General features: G+C 47.2%; 1 protein-coding gene across 1 annotated transcript in view; it reads right to left on the bottom strand.

The window, feature by feature from the left end:
- Positions 1 to 15,201, bottom strand: part of LOC107109155 (collagen alpha-6(IV) chain-like) — a gene marked incomplete at its 3' end in the record, with an annotated part of 106,644 nt that overhangs the window by 2,961 nt on the left and 88,482 nt on the right. Inside the window, exons 28-33 of the mRNA XM_015409730.1 lie at positions 14,381 to 14,444; positions 11,760 to 11,834; positions 9,552 to 9,659; positions 7,893 to 8,000; positions 6,360 to 6,431; positions 2,321 to 2,446 (exon numbers count right to left, since the gene is read on the bottom strand). Of these exons, the coding sequence (XP_015265216.1) occupies positions 2,321 to 2,446; positions 6,360 to 6,431; positions 7,893 to 8,000; positions 9,552 to 9,659; positions 11,760 to 11,834; positions 14,381 to 14,444 (553 nt within the window). The remainder of the gene's footprint in view (positions 1 to 2,320; positions 2,447 to 6,359; positions 6,432 to 7,892; positions 8,001 to 9,551; positions 9,660 to 11,759; positions 11,835 to 14,380; positions 14,445 to 15,201) is intronic.

Below are 15,201 nucleotides of genomic sequence, written 5' to 3'. Positions count from 1 at the left end.
ACAGTGTGCCTGATCTCTGCTGGTGGAAAAGCAGCGTCTAGATTGCTCAGAGTGGAGCAGAAGGCTGACTAAGCTGCCTTGAAGAAAAAGGGGTTCAATTTCATGGGGGGGGGGGCAGTGTCTGGTCCCTTCAACCAATTCAGTGGCGTGTCACTGAAGCAAGATTCTGCCAACTGATGTTAACAGGCCAACGGTGCTTACGGCTGTCCGCTTTCTGGCGTGCTGCAGACAGAGACATGCACCATGACAGGGGTAAGAGGATAGTTCACACATGCGTGATTCAGCAGTTGTTAACTCTGGCATCGAATGCTGCCCTGCACGTGTCCGTGGGCTGCCGTGGTTACACCACGGCAGCCAAAATGTTCTCGTTCAGCCAAACCCAGAACTTTTCGAAAGAGACGGTTCAGAGACACTCAGCAGGCAAGTTCAAGAACAGAGAAGCCAGAGGAGCTACACACACTTAGGAACCAGCTTGGGGCCAAAGGGTGGCTACCGTGAGGGTGATCCATCAGTCCCTCCTCCCCGAAATATCACCTGCCAGTAGGATCTAGGGAGCAAATCCAGGATCAAACGTAACACAACCAGTGAGTTGATATACAGCACTCCTGAGTAGAGATGTAAAATTTCCGGAAATTTTGAAGCTCGGAAAAAAACCCATTTTTTCCCCAGTTTTTTCCGGGGAAGAACGGAAATTTTCAGAAAAATTGAAAAAAATGCTACAATTTGTCTTTTCTAGATTGAAAGTCATTCTGTTACTTTAGGAACATAAAATATGACTATGGACATTTTAACTTGGCATAAATTATCACAACTAGCATACTAAAAATATAGTGTATCCAAACAGTTATTACCAACAGAACACCCGCCCACATGCAAAAACAAAACTGAAACTTTTTTATTTTCTTCTGACAATCGCACCTCCTAAAGGAAGAAATGCATCTTGTTCTTGCATTGGAGAGTTCAGTTTTTAACCTAGGACTTGCTTGTCCTCAGTGCACAGAAATTAGATCAATCTATATCACATATATATATGAAATGATTTGGAAAATATTTGAACACCTTGTCTAAAAATATTTTATTCATCATGTTAAAATAAAACATTCCATAATCATTTTTTTTTCTTTTCTTTTCTTTTTTCAATTTTTCAAATTTTTCAGAAAAAAACAAAAAAGGCTTCAGGAAAAAAATCGGAAAAAAACGTTTTTTTCCCAAATTTTTCCGGGCCTTCACATCTCTACTCCTGAGTGCTGAAAGCTCTTCAGACGCATTGTTTTCTTGTAATTTTATTTATTTAAAACATTTCTGTGCTGCCTTTCTACCCAAATAGGGTCCCCGGGATGGCGAACATCAAAACATTTCAACCTTAAGACAGCATTTAAAATAAAGAATAAATTAAAATAATCCAATAAAAATATATAAACACACAAACACGTGTAGCACCAAAAACAGGGAGGAGGCCAGCAACAGTTATTGGGGGGTTTGCCAAACAAAACAAAAAGTCACCACCCCCTGGAGGGAGATGATGGAGAGAGGCAGACGAATCTCCCTGGGGGAGGGAGTTCCAAAGTTTTCTTGGAATTCTTATAAAAAACCCTGTTTTTTTATTTTAAAACTTCATATTGAACGGGGGGGGGGAGTGAGTGAGGCTGAGAGGTGGTGCTCACATAAGGCCTTCTAGTGAATCTGTGGCAGAGGTGAGCCCTGACCCAACCCCGAAAGTATCAAACAAACCAGTGAAAGTCAGAACACGAAACTTTATACTGAGGATCCAAATGACAGAGTTGAAGTTGAAATGATTCAGAATTCATAGATCGCAATTGCGTATGATACCAATGACATTCAAAAGGGATAAAAAGTCCTCCACAAGGAATTCGACTGACAATGATCTTAAAATTCTATTGCCTGATAAGTTCTCGGCAATGACCCTGTCTGTTGCTGAATTCTTAGCTTATGTTTGGAAGCTAAGGGTAAGGGCATATCAGTCTTAATCCCCCTTGCGCTCATTTGGATTGTTATTGGATTGTTCACTATTCTTGAGAAGTTTAAAAATGATCCCCTGTTGGTGTAACTTGACGTAACTTGTTATGATCTATTAATTCGTTCTATTAATTTATTTGTTCCATTGCTTTCCTTATTGTTCCTGTGTTATGCCGATAAAGGTCTATGTATGTATGTGTGTATGTATAAAAAGTCCTGAGCAAAATACAGATTTTTGAACACCGTATGCTTCTTTGTGTACTTTGCATCAATCGGCAATCTTTAATACCAGCCTTCAGCAAAAATTCCACCACCACCCCCTCTTATTGTCGCTGTTACTTACCAGCGTCTCCCGCAACGCCTTTCAGTCCGGGAAGCCCTGGGCCTCCAGCCTGAAAACCTGGGGCACCTTGTTCACCTTTGATACCCGGAGGTCCAGCAGTGCCTGGAAGTCCAATTTCACTTGGCCCTAATAAAAAAAGTGGAGGCCTTTAAAGAAATCAGCCGGGAACGCATGAACATGGATACGAACACACGAAGCCGCCTTATACCGAGTCATAACCTGGGTCCATTTAGCTCTGTCCTGCCCACGGCTCTCCAGAGTGGGACGCAAGTCGTTCCTAACGCCGGCAACCTGAGAACTTACCAGGGACTGAATTTGGATTGAATCTGGATGCCGGGGATTGGATCTACCACACCCCTTTTCTCCAAAAGGAACACAGGATGCCGTACCAGGCTAGTACATCACTCACAGGTTTGGTTCACACATCAGTGTGCAACGAGGGTTTATTTAATTTGTGAGACCAGGATCCTGGTCAGTGTTCCCTCTTAGCTCAGGAAGGGATGGGGCTCCAGAGCAAACTGATTGATGCAGCAGCCAAATCGCCCGCTCACAACTTCAATGCCAGGAGATCACAAAGTAGGATTTTTGCTCACAGAAGAAGAAGAGAGAAGAAGAAGAGATGGGATTTATACCCCGCCCTTCACTTGGAGTCTCAGGGCGGCTTACAAGCTCCTTTCCCTGCCCCTCCCCATGACAGACACCCTGGGAGGTAGGCGGGGCTGAGAGAGCTCTCAGAACAGCTCTTTTGCAAGAAGAGGAAGAAGAAGAAGAGATTGGATTTATACCCCGCCCTTCACTACCCAAAGGAGTCTCAGAGCGGCTTACAAACTCCTTTCCCTTCCCCTCTCCACAACAGACACCCTGTGAGGTGGGTGGGGCTGAGAGAGCTCTGACACAAACTGCTCTTTTTCAAGGACAGCTGTGCCAGAGCTTGTGACTGACCCAAGGTCACATCAGCAGGTGCAAGTGGAGGAGTGGGGACTCAAACCCGGTTCTCCCAGATTAGAGTCGGCACACTTAACCACTACACCAAACTAGCTCTCCACAGCTCAATCCAGGTGGCAGGTTGGCTGCCGTATGTTAAAAAACCTGGCTGCTATCCTGGCCTGCACTGCAGTACCAGTTGAAGGGAAAAATTTCGCCTGCTTTGCCAACCCACTGATCAACAGCAGGTGACACTGCGAGGTAACCGAAGGTGAAATCTGTGAGCATAGAGAGCAACCACTGGTGCATACCCACCAGCCCTGCAGCTAGGGATTTTGGGGGGAGGGGGCCTTGGGGAGTACAGCTAATTAAATCAAAGCTAATAACATTAATTCAATTTGGGGCCAGCCTGGAAAGGAGGGGGCCCGGCCCTGTGGGCCCCACATTAGCTACGGGCCTGATACCCACCCTACAATCACTTCCTTTATAAACAGATTCATGTCCACTAGCACCCTATAGACCAACAAGAGTTTAGAACATAAGAGGAGCCCTGCTGGATCAGACCAACAGTCCATCTGGTCCAGCATCCCGTCTCACACAGTGGCCAACCAGCTCCTCTGGACAGCCAACAACAGGGCAGAGAGGCCGAGGCGTTCCCCTGATGTTGCCTCCTGGCTCTGGATTCAGAGGCTTAGTGCCTCTGGATGTGGAGGTTCCCCTCAGCCACCATGGCTAGTGGCCATTGAGAGACTTATCCTCCACGAATCTATCTAATCCCCTTTGAAAGCTGTTGATTCCTGCGGCCCTCACAACATCAGGGAATACGCTTCTGTGAGTCAAAGCTCCCTTCATCAGACACAAGTGGAAATGGAGATCGGCGTCTTTTTATCCCAGTCAGAAGGTGGGATGGCTGTCGTAAAGAATGCTTCTGGAGGATGCATGGTACCTTTGCGTCCTTTACAAGAACTTTTGACAACCTCGCTCCCACTTTCTGACTGTGATAAAGTAAAGGTAAAGGTTCCCTTGCTCGAAAGCCAGTCGAATCCGACTCTAGGGTTGCGGTGCTCATCTCCATTTCAAAGCCGAAGAGCCAGCGCTGTCCGAAGACGTTTCCGTGGTCATGTGGCCGGCATGACTAAACATGACTAAACACCAAGGCGCACGGAACGCTGTTACCTTCCCACCGAAGTGGTCCCTATTTATCTCCTTGCAATTTCTTGCTTTCGAACTGCTAGGCTGGCAGGAGCTGGAACTAGAGACGGGAGCTCACTCCGTCATGCGGCAACCCGGGTCTCGAACTGCTGAACTACTGACCTTCCACAGCCTGCAGTTCAGCGTCTTAACCACTTGAGCCACCGCAGCTCCTCTGACTGGGATAAAAAGACTCAAATCTCCATTCTGACTCGTGTCTGACGAAGGGAGCTTTGACTCTTGAACAGTTATGCCCTGAAACTCTAGTTGGTCTCAAAGGTGCTACTGGACTCAAACCCAACTGTTCTACCAACGTGGGTACCCTCTTGTAACTTTCTTTATAAAATGGCACACATGCACAATCTCGCCCAAAATTTCAAGTTGACAAGGGACACCCCCTTCCCAAGTTTCCCCCCACAACTGGCATCCTTCTTCCATGCTCTGCCGCTGAAGCTCAGTTTGCACCCAATAGTGGGTGAGGCAGGTCTAGGGAGAGGTGTGCTTTGTAAGTATTGCCCTGTACTCTTCTGCCACCCGCCTTGGCTCCAAGGGTGGGCTGCCAAGAAGATGCCTTTGGAGTTTGTCTGACTAGCAGGGGAGACACAGTAGGAAGGTGGGCAGCGCTTGTGGCAATGAAACACTTTTTGCCTGGTTCCTGGGATGGAGCACATCAGGGCTGCTGCAATTTTACGACCAGACAGTGAGGCGCAATTGGAAACACAAGAGTGGTTTTGATTCTGAACAGCTCTTGCCAGGATCCCTGGAGACTGGGGAATATGAGAAGTGGGAAGCTAGGATTCCCTGTTCCTACATAAAACAAAATCACAGGTGAGAATACCCAACCAAGGCCTCCTGATTTCAGATCCTGGTGTCAGGGAGCCATACTAGCTATAGTCAGAGGTCTGAGTTCAGATGATCCACCAACCACACATAGTTTAATTACATTATATTTTCCAGTGATCCATCTGATCACATGTAGAAGCAATGGGTCTAGCACTTAAAAATGGCTGGCCAGATAAGGTGATGTAAATAAACTACAAACGGCTGGGGTGGATGAAATTCCTTAGGGGCTAAAGTAGAATATTCCCAAGTACACAGGAGAGAAGAGGGCAAGTGCATCCAAAGATACCACAATATAGATACGGGCAGGGGCCATTTAATAGAAAAAGAGGTGCAGGCACTCATTAGCATAACTTATTTGCATATCCCACACCCCCTGACATCACCGGAAGTGTGTCAGAAGCCAACACCCACCGCTCAGGCTCCACTGGACTGTTTTAGATTGCTAGCTATTGGGGGGGGAAACGTGCAGGTCTGTCTGGGAAAGGTTGGGGGGCTGCTGGGAGCAGGGGGCGGGGCTTGTTGCATGTGCCCGCCCCCTGGGCTCCTTACTGCCGGAGCTTCACTCCTGTGCGCTCCAACAGGAAATGAGCCCTGGATACGGGTATCTATCCCAGGGTACGGTTAAAAAATAAAGGATGCAGCAACCTTGCTAAAACAAAGCAGATCTATGACTGGCTTGGGACTGGATGAGAGACCGCCTGGGAACCTCATATGGACACCACCACGTATTCCATAATGGAAGAGATGCAGGATGAAATGTAATGAATTACATAAATGTTAGGGTCTGTATGGTTCACTGGTGGCCATTGTTTCTTCTGTCCAGAATGCACATGCTACTCTCTAACATCTACAGCAAATTAAACTAGAGTCTTTGAGCCTGTGGGCTGCCACGACAGGGTCTTGGGAGCTGGGAAGTCTGCTTTTTCCTTCCTTCCCTTGTCCAAACTTTGGTACCATCTGGCCTGCAGAAGTGTTCTATTGAAGTTGAAAAGTTGTGCAATGTTTTGTCTCTTTTGGGTTGGCCTCAGTAGAAGGTGAATTTTGTTTCTTGTGCTGGGGTTTGCGTCATGTCTTGATTTACCTGGAGTTCCGGGCGATCCCTTTGTGCCTTGTAAGCCATTGAGGCCATGCAAACCGAGAGGACCAGGGTGTCCTGAGGAAAGAAACGGCAGAAAGCTGAACCCAGCAGATGATCACAGTGCCCCCTCCCCCATGTTTTGTGTCTGCAGCACAATATCTTTGAACACCCTCCCCTTTTGGCTGCCCCCTCCTGTCTGCTGAGTTTACCGTGTTTCCCCGAAAATAAGACACTGTCTTATATTTATTTTCTCTCAAGAAGACACACTAGGGCTTATACTACAAATGCATAGAAATCCTGCTAGGGCTTATTTTTGGGGTAGGTCTTATTTTCGGGGAAACAGGGTATTTGTTTATGTAATTCAATTTATACCCCGCCTTCCCCGCCAGGGTGGCTTACACAAATCAGTACAATTAAAACAATCATAAACAGCCTAGACATAAAGTAACACAGCATTGCATTTAAAATGATCCTAAAGTCCTAAAATGCTGGAACATAGTCCAATAAAGTGCGAGAGCAGGGATTTTGAATTCACAATACCACTTAAGGTGACAGTATAGTCATACTGGTCTTCTTGCCAGCTCGATTTTGGATCCCCGAACGCAGTGCTCTCTGGGGAACATGTGGGGAAAGGCGGTTTCTTAGTTATGTCAAACCCTGACCATAAAGGGCTTTAAAGGTTAAAACCAGCACCTTGAAACAAATCTAGTATGCTATTGGCAACCAGTGCAGAGCTTTCAGTACAGGCTGGATAGGGAGACCCATCAGTAACCTGGCCGCAGCATTTTGTACCAGCTGCCAGATTTGAGACAAGGGCAGCACCATGTAGAGAGAGTTATAGTAGTATAATCTCGAGGTGACCATCGCATGGATCTTGCCAAGTCGTCGTGTTCGAGGAAGGGAACCAACTGCCTAATTGGCCGGAGATGATAGAAGGCTGACTTGGTGGTGGCTGCTACCTGGGCCTCCATTGTTAAGGAGGCACCCAAGAGCACTCCCAAACTCCTAACCTCTGGCGCTGGCGCCAGCTGTGCCCTATCGAAGGTCGGGAGTGGGATCCCTACCCGCGGGGCCACCCCGGCTCAGGCACAGGACCTCCATCTTCGACAGATTCAATTTCAATTGAACAAAAGTTCCCTTTTGTTGTTCAGTTTACAGTGACAAAAACCAGGTGGGCTGCCCATTTTCTGTGGGCTAAACACTGCATATTTTATACTTAATTCCACATGTCAACTTTGTCACTTCAGGTTAGCGGATATACGCGTTGCAACAGGTATATATGTTTTTGGTTTTGGGGTTTTTTTGTTTTTTTTTCTTTGATTGCTTATATGTTTTTGAAAATAAAGAGAAATTATTTAAAAAAAACCAATTTTTTTAGACATTATTTGTTGCCTCCTTGAGGCAAATGACATTTCAAAAAGCGGGATATAAATAAAAAAGTAATAAAATCACACCGTCATTTATTTACAATAGGTAACGCAGCCAGGCAACAATATCCAGCTTCTCCCTATTAAACAAACCATACAAAAGCCGTACCTTTTACCCCTGCTATGCCTGGAAGCCCCGGAAACCCTGGAGGGCCTTGCTTCCCTGGACTGCCTGGGAAACCTCCATTTCCTTGGGAACCACGGATTCCAGGGAAACCTACAGATGGAACAAACAACTAAACAAACAAGCAAAAAAAACCCCGCTAAGTTTGAGCTTCTAAAGTTGACCCTTGGCCATTAATAGGCTTGAAACTCTCAGAGGCCGATGCTTACAGCACACTAAGTAGCCAATCCCACTGAACTCTGTGGCACTTACATCTCGGTAAACATAGCTAGCATCAGGCTGAAAGGGTGGAACAGAGAACACCAGTTTAAATGAAGTGGTAGTAGAGAAGAAGAAATAATTTATACCCCACCCTTCACTACCCAAGAAGGGAGTCTCAGAGCGGCTTATAAACTCCTTTCCCTTCCCCTCCCCACCACAGACACCCTGTGAGGTAGGCGGGGCTGGGAGAGCACTGACAGAAACTGCTCTTTTTCAAGAACAGCTCTTATCAGAACTATGGCTTGCCCAAGGTCATCCAGCCAGGTGCAAGTGGAAGAGTGGGGAATCAAACCCGGTTCTCCCAGATTAGAGTCCACGCACTTAACCACTACACCAAACTGAAGAGGAGTTTGGATTTATACCCCGCCCTTCACTACCCAAAGGTGTTTCAGAGCGGCTTACAAACTCCTTTCCCTTCCCCTCCCCACCACAGACACCCTGTGAGGTAGTCGGGGCTGGGAGAGCTCTGACAGAAACTGATCTTTTTCAAGAACAGCTCTTATCAGAACTATGGCTTGTCCAAGGTCATCCAGCCAGGTGCAAGTGGAGGAGCGGGGAATCAAACCCGGTTCTCCCAGATTAGAGTCCACGCACTCAACCACTACGCCAAACTGGCCAAAGTAGAACCAACACAAGGCATCTGTGATTGGATCTCCTGTCCATTTATTTATGCCCTCCCCCCCAAAAAAGAAGAAAGAAAAGAGCTGCAAAGAGGTACAATCAGATCAGGCAAGCAGTCCCACCTGCCGTTTTGCCGGTTCAAACTGCCCCTCCCTCTGCAAATGGAACTTGCAATTTGAAGGGAAAACGTACAGGTGAAATGCCACGCCCCTCCTTCGATTTGTCCTCCCTCCCTCAGCTGTTTTGAATGACAAAGGAGGAAAAAGCGGGAGATCCTATGAAGGATTTCCCTGCATCTTCTCCAGCTTGTCACTTGGAGTAATTACATCAAGTCCCCAGTCGATTTATTTCGTGCTTAGTGTGTGACCCTTAAAAAACATGAACAAATATTTAAACTGTTATACTACAGAACAGGATCGACATTTTCTAATAATTTTACACGTATCCGTTATTTTGCATGTATTACTTAAAATCCCAAGTTAAAAACAACAATTCGGTTCTCAGTTCTGTGCAAACATGTTCATTTCGCCCTCTCTAGCTGTGCTTCATAGGCTGTCTCAGGAGCTGCACAAGACAAATCGCCCTCGCAAAAGGAACACCGTAAGATGTGCAGCCACTACTGAGTCCAACACAATACCGGGCGCTCAACGGCATGTGTTATAAAGGGCAGGTATATAATATGAGCAACCAGTTTGCTGAGAACAGCTTTACATGAATCAGATATTCTTCCTTGTTAAACAACCTGAAAAATGTCTTAATTACCTGGTGGTCCTTCTTGGCCAAGGTCACCTGGCACACCTTTCGGTCCAGTTAGCCCAATGTTTCCTGAGTATCCAGGTTCGCCCTTTGGTCCCTCAATGCCTCTGCCACCTCAAAAGACCATATGAAAAAGCATGTCATATCAGACTTCTACGTCGCGACAATTAAAACAACCTGCTTATCGACAGGCGACCTTCACTGAACATGCATTCAAAGCTTATACCACATCAATAAACGGATTAACTGTGCAGACAATCAATTTACTTATGATACTGTTAGAGGATGGTGTAAAAATGCTTTGGAGGGATGCTGTTAACTTTCGTGCCTCGGTTTATTCAAGAGATGCAACATTAACATTGAGGTTTTAGCCCTGCCAGCTGAGAGGCCACGGATTGAACCTGAGACCTTCTGGGTGCCTCAGCAAGGCAGACCGCTTATATAGACGGTACTTGGAGTGAATCCCTCATGCTTATGGAGTTGCACATGGACTGTGTCAAGCAGGAAACTTGGCGAAAGGGCTCAAAGTAGGGTTGCCAACTCCAGGGTGAGAGGTTCCTGGAGATTTGGGGGGGGGATGCTTGTGAAGGGCAGGGTTGGGGGAAGGGACAGGGTTGCCAGGTCCTTTTCCCCCACCGGCGGGGGGGATGTTCCGGGAGGGGGAAGTGATGTCACCGCCCATTCCCCCCGAAGCCGGCAAGTGATGTGCCTGCGTCAACTCACAGTTTTTTAGCCTCCGGCTCACAGATTTTTGTCTTTGCTCAGGAAGGAGGGCTCCAGAGCAAACTAACTGATGCAGTAGCCAAATCACCTGCTCACAACTTTAATGCCAGGAGCTCACCAAGTAGAATTTTTGCTCACAGGACTCCGCAGCTTAGAGGGAGCCTTGGACTCACCGCCCATTCCCCCCGAAACCGGCAAGTGATGTGCCTGCGTCAACTGAAGTGATGTCAGCACATCGGGGACATCAGGGGCAACGCTCTGGATTTTGGGCAAAACTCTATGGTAAAATCGGCATCAGCCCATAGAGTTTTGCCCAAAATCCAGAGCATCACTCCCAACATCGCTGATATAACGTCACTTCCAGGAGACGCAGGCACACTGTATGCGACATCACTGGTTTTTTGGGGGGGGGGTTCCCTCCTGCCTGCCAGCTGACCGGACGCGGGAAGGAGCCCACAAAATACGTCGGTGACATTGGGGGCAATGCTCTGGATTTTGGACAAAACTCTATGGTAAAATCGGCATCAACCCATAGAGTTTTGCCCAAAATCCAGAGCGTCACTCCCAACGTCGCTGACATAACGTCACTTCCAGGTGACGCATCACTGTTTTTTTTGGGGGGGGGGCAGATTCCCTCCTGCCTGCCAGCTGACCGGAGGCAGGAAAGAGCCCACAAAACCGGGGAATCCCCCACCACTGGGCAAATGGCAACCCTAGGAAGGGAGGGATCTCCGCTGAGTACAATGCCATAGAGTCCGCCCTCCAAAGAGCCATTTCCTCCAGGGAAGCTGATCTCTACAGTCTGCAGAGCCGCTGTCATTCCAGGGGACTGCCAGGTCCCACCTGGAGAATGGCAACCCTCACTCAAAGAGTCTGGCCCATGACAAAATCTAATTTGTTCTATAACTCCTCAGGCGTGGGGGTGGGTCTCAAACAGTATTTGGGTTCTGGCAAAAAAATTACAAGGGTGAAGTCAAACAAACAAACAAACAAATACCTTTTATTGGCATAAAATATTAAACAGTTGCCATTAGGGTAAAACAATCCTATAAAATTTGTGGAAAATAAGTAACTTCTAAAAGCATTACAAAGGTATGTCTATTTATATAAGCTTAGGTTATAGCAAGATAAAATGTTGCCCAACTGCAAAACCTTGAATTAAATTATACAAACTCATTGAACTCAATTAGAATGATCAGGGACATTTTTCCGTTTTATAAGACCATAAAAGAACTTGGCAGTCAATTCAATAATCTCCGAATCTCGAGAAGTAAGGAGGTAGTGCAGCTTGCTTCCGTCCGGTTGGCATGCTACCTGGCTAAGGGGGGCTTCCAGAAATTTCGCTCGAATGTCGTTTAGCAAATTACAACGTAAAAGTACATGCTCAACTGTTTCTATTTCTCTCTTATTGCATCCACAAGGGTGAAGTCAAGACAGCTCCAGGAGCCCTTCCCTCCCGGAAGCCTTCTGCGGCCACCGGTGGTCTCTTACCATGAAGCCCGGGGTCCCCTCGTTGACCTTTAGGTCCCACAGCCCCGGGGAAGCCAAATGTCTCCCCTCGGTCACCTGGAAGAGAGAGATTTCCCCCACTTCAGAAAGAGCTCCTTGGGCAAGACAGCGCAAAAGTAACATGGACAAATCTTCACACGTAGGCTGTAGCCCTTATGGGACCCTCCTGCACCCTGCCCAGTAGAGGAATCCTTCTTCCCCAGCTGCTAAAATGGATACAGTACACAACCTGTCTTTCCTCCATTGGGCTTGAACGCAGTTTGGGGAAGGGACCTTTCCAACCTGGGAAGGAACACATGAATGCGGCAGCGGGGAGTTCACCTGCACCCTTCCCCATTGCCATGGCCCCTGTGCCAACTGCAGCTCCTTTCCCCTCACTCCCTTTGAAGCTTCTTTAGGCCAAAAAACAGATCTGGCCTTCCAGTCACAGAACTCTGAATATCATTTCTGGGAGGGACACAGAAGTGCTAAATAAGCATCCGTTCGGAAGCAGGAGAGGGAACTTGCTTCTCTTCTAGTGCTAAAGCTGGCGATCGGCATTACCATGGCCATGTGTTCCCTCTAAGATGAGTTACTGTGAGCTAGCTCACAGTCTTTTACCCTCCGGCTCACCCATTTTTGTCTTAGCTCAGGAAGAGTGGCTCCAGTCCAGAGCAAACTAATTTATGCAGTTGCCAAATCACCCGCCTGCTCACAACTTTAATGTGGAAGCTCACAAAGTAGAATTTTTGCTCACAGGACTCCATGGCTTAGAGGGAGCAGATGTAAAAAAAAGGCCACAAGAGCGAAGCACAAGAGCTGATCCCCTTCCTGCCCTCCCTCTCCTGATCCTCCTCCTAAATGCAGGGCTACCTAAAGTGCTTCTGGCAGAGAGGAGTGTGGCTCTGGGAACTCCCCATCTCATAGTTCAGGGCCAAACCGCAGGATATGATTTGTCAGCAAGCCAGCTCTAGGGAACAGCACACAGCAGCTGCAGCAAACGTAATTTCAAAAGCCGAAGGGAACCTGATTTGGCACATGGCCTCTCCCCTCCACTGTTGTCCCAAGCCAAGACATCTTTGGTAGGGAGGTATTTGCCCAGCTTTGGGTCTGCATGGGGGACCCGTACCTAGAGATGTAAAATTTCCGGAAACCTGGGTTTTTCCCGGTTTTTTTCGGGGGGAAATGGAAATTTTTGGAAAAATTGAAAAAAGATGTTACATTACACGAGGGTATTCCTAGGGATAAGTATTATAAGGACTTGGGTAGCGTTGAAATACCTATATAATATTAATTCATTTGGCAAGCACACTAGTCGTATCTAGAGATGTAAAATTTCCGGAAATTTTGAAGCTCGGAAAAAAACCCGGTTTTTTGGGGGGGGAAACGGAAATTTTCGGAAAAATTGAAAAAAATGCTACATTAGCATTTCTTTTGTCTTTTCTAGATTGAAAGTCATTCTGTTACTTTAGGAACATAAAATATGACTATGGACATTTTTACTTGGCATGAAATTATCACAACTAGCATATTAAAAATATAGTGTATCCAAACAATTATTACAGAATACCCACCCACATGCAAAAACAAAACTGAAACTTTTTTATTTTCTTCTGACAATCGCACCTCCTAAAGGAAGAAATGCATCTTGTTCTTGCATTGGAGAGTTCAGTTTGTAACCTAGGACTTGCTTGTCCTCAGTGCACAGAAATGCATCTTGTTCTTACATTGGAGAGTTCAGTTTGTAACCTAGGACTGGCTTGTCCTCAGTGCTCAGAAATTAGATCAATCTGATACCATACATATATATTTTAGAAATGATTTGGAAAATATTTGAACACCTTGTCTTAAAATATTTTATTCATCAAAATAAAACGTTCCATAATCAATTTCCTTTCTTTTCTTTTCTCAATTTTTCCAATTTTTCGGAAAAAAAACAAAAAGGCTTCAGGAAAAAAACGGGGAAAAAACGTTTTCCGATTTTTTCCTGTTTTTTTCCGGGCCTTCACATCTCTACCCGTACCTGACGCAAGTCTCTTAGCTGCTGCATTACACCAGCTCGCTAAAGAAGGCACAATTTGCCTGACACCGACTCTGCTCCACAGCCAGCAGCCGGTTCCAGACAGAAGCCACGGCCACGCCAGCCATCCCGGTCTCTTCCATGACTTGGCACACACAAATCCCCCTCAGCTCTCCTGGCCAACGGCAGCCAAAGCCTCTAGCCTCCTCAGATCTACCGAATCCTTTTTAAGAACCAGCCAATCCACCGGCCCTCGTTCCCAGGACCCGCACCTGTGGTCCCCTATGAGCATTAGGTGTGAGGGACTACTTCATCACGTCTGCCCTGAACCTATCTGCTGAGCTTCACTGGGTGAGCCGGAGCTCTCATAATAGTGGAAGGGGGGGGGGAGAGAAAGAAACTTCTCCTGATCTGTTCTCCGTATCGTTAATCATTCCGAATTATAACCCCACTGCTCCTTTCCTGGAGTCATCTTCCCCCCCGCCCAAAGTAAAACCCATAGACGGCTTTGTTGAGCTATTTCCCAGTAGCTCTCTTCCACTGTGTCTCTGACTGTGATTTGCGCTCTAGAAAGGATACATCAAAAATCACACTAGCAACTTACCTTTTGGGCCGCGCAACCCCACTGTCCCTGGGAATCCAGGAGGCCCTGGTGAGCCCTCAGCTCCCTGGGGAAGGAGTGGAAAATAAGGCATGCAAAAGCAAAACAACAGAGAGAATCTAAGGGACAAACCAGAGGCTGACGGGGTCCCCAAGTCTGCCTTGCCACCATTCAGGGGTCATTTCCTGCAGGAGCGCACAGGAGCGGAGCTCCGGCAGTAAAGAGCCCAGGGGGCGGGCATATGCAACAAGCCCCGCCCCCTGCTCCCAGCAGCCCTCAGTCAGAGCAAGAAGCAGCCAGGTAAGCTGCAGAGCCCCCCCCCAGCCCCCCAGTCCAATGGAGCCTGAGCGGTGGGTGTTGCCTTCTGACACACTTCCGGTGATGTCAGGGGGTGTGGCCTATGCAAATAAGTTATGCAAATGAGTTGTGCTAATGAGCTCCTGCACCTCTTTTTCTACGAAAGGACCCCTGCCGCCATTTATGAGTGCCCAGTGGAAACTCCTTTGAACCTCTCTGCAGGGGCTTGACGTGGCTTGGGACCCCTGAAGGGTGAGTCCAAAATGGTTGGAAGTCCTCGTGGTAGAACAAAGTTTGAGTCCAGTGGCACCTTGAAGACCAACGAAGTGCATGCGCGTGAAAGCTTATACCGAGAATTAAACTTAGAATCATATAAACATACAATCACAGCGTTGGAAGGGGCCAAACAGGCCACCGATTCCAACTCCCTGCTCAATGCAGGATCGGCCTAGAGAGCATCCCTGACCAGGGTTTGTCCAGCCGCTGCTTGAAGACTGCCCGGGAGGGGGAGCTCACCACCTCCCTAA

Source organism: Gekko japonicus, unplaced genomic scaffold, assembly GCF_001447785.1.
Source record: "Gekko japonicus isolate JY-2015 unplaced genomic scaffold, Gekko_japonicus_V1.1 scaffold3932, whole genome shotgun sequence".
NCBI classification, from domain to species: domain Eukaryota; kingdom Metazoa; phylum Chordata; class Lepidosauria; order Squamata; family Gekkonidae; genus Gekko; species Gekko japonicus.
This window is presented reverse-complemented; position numbering and strand designations above follow the sequence as displayed.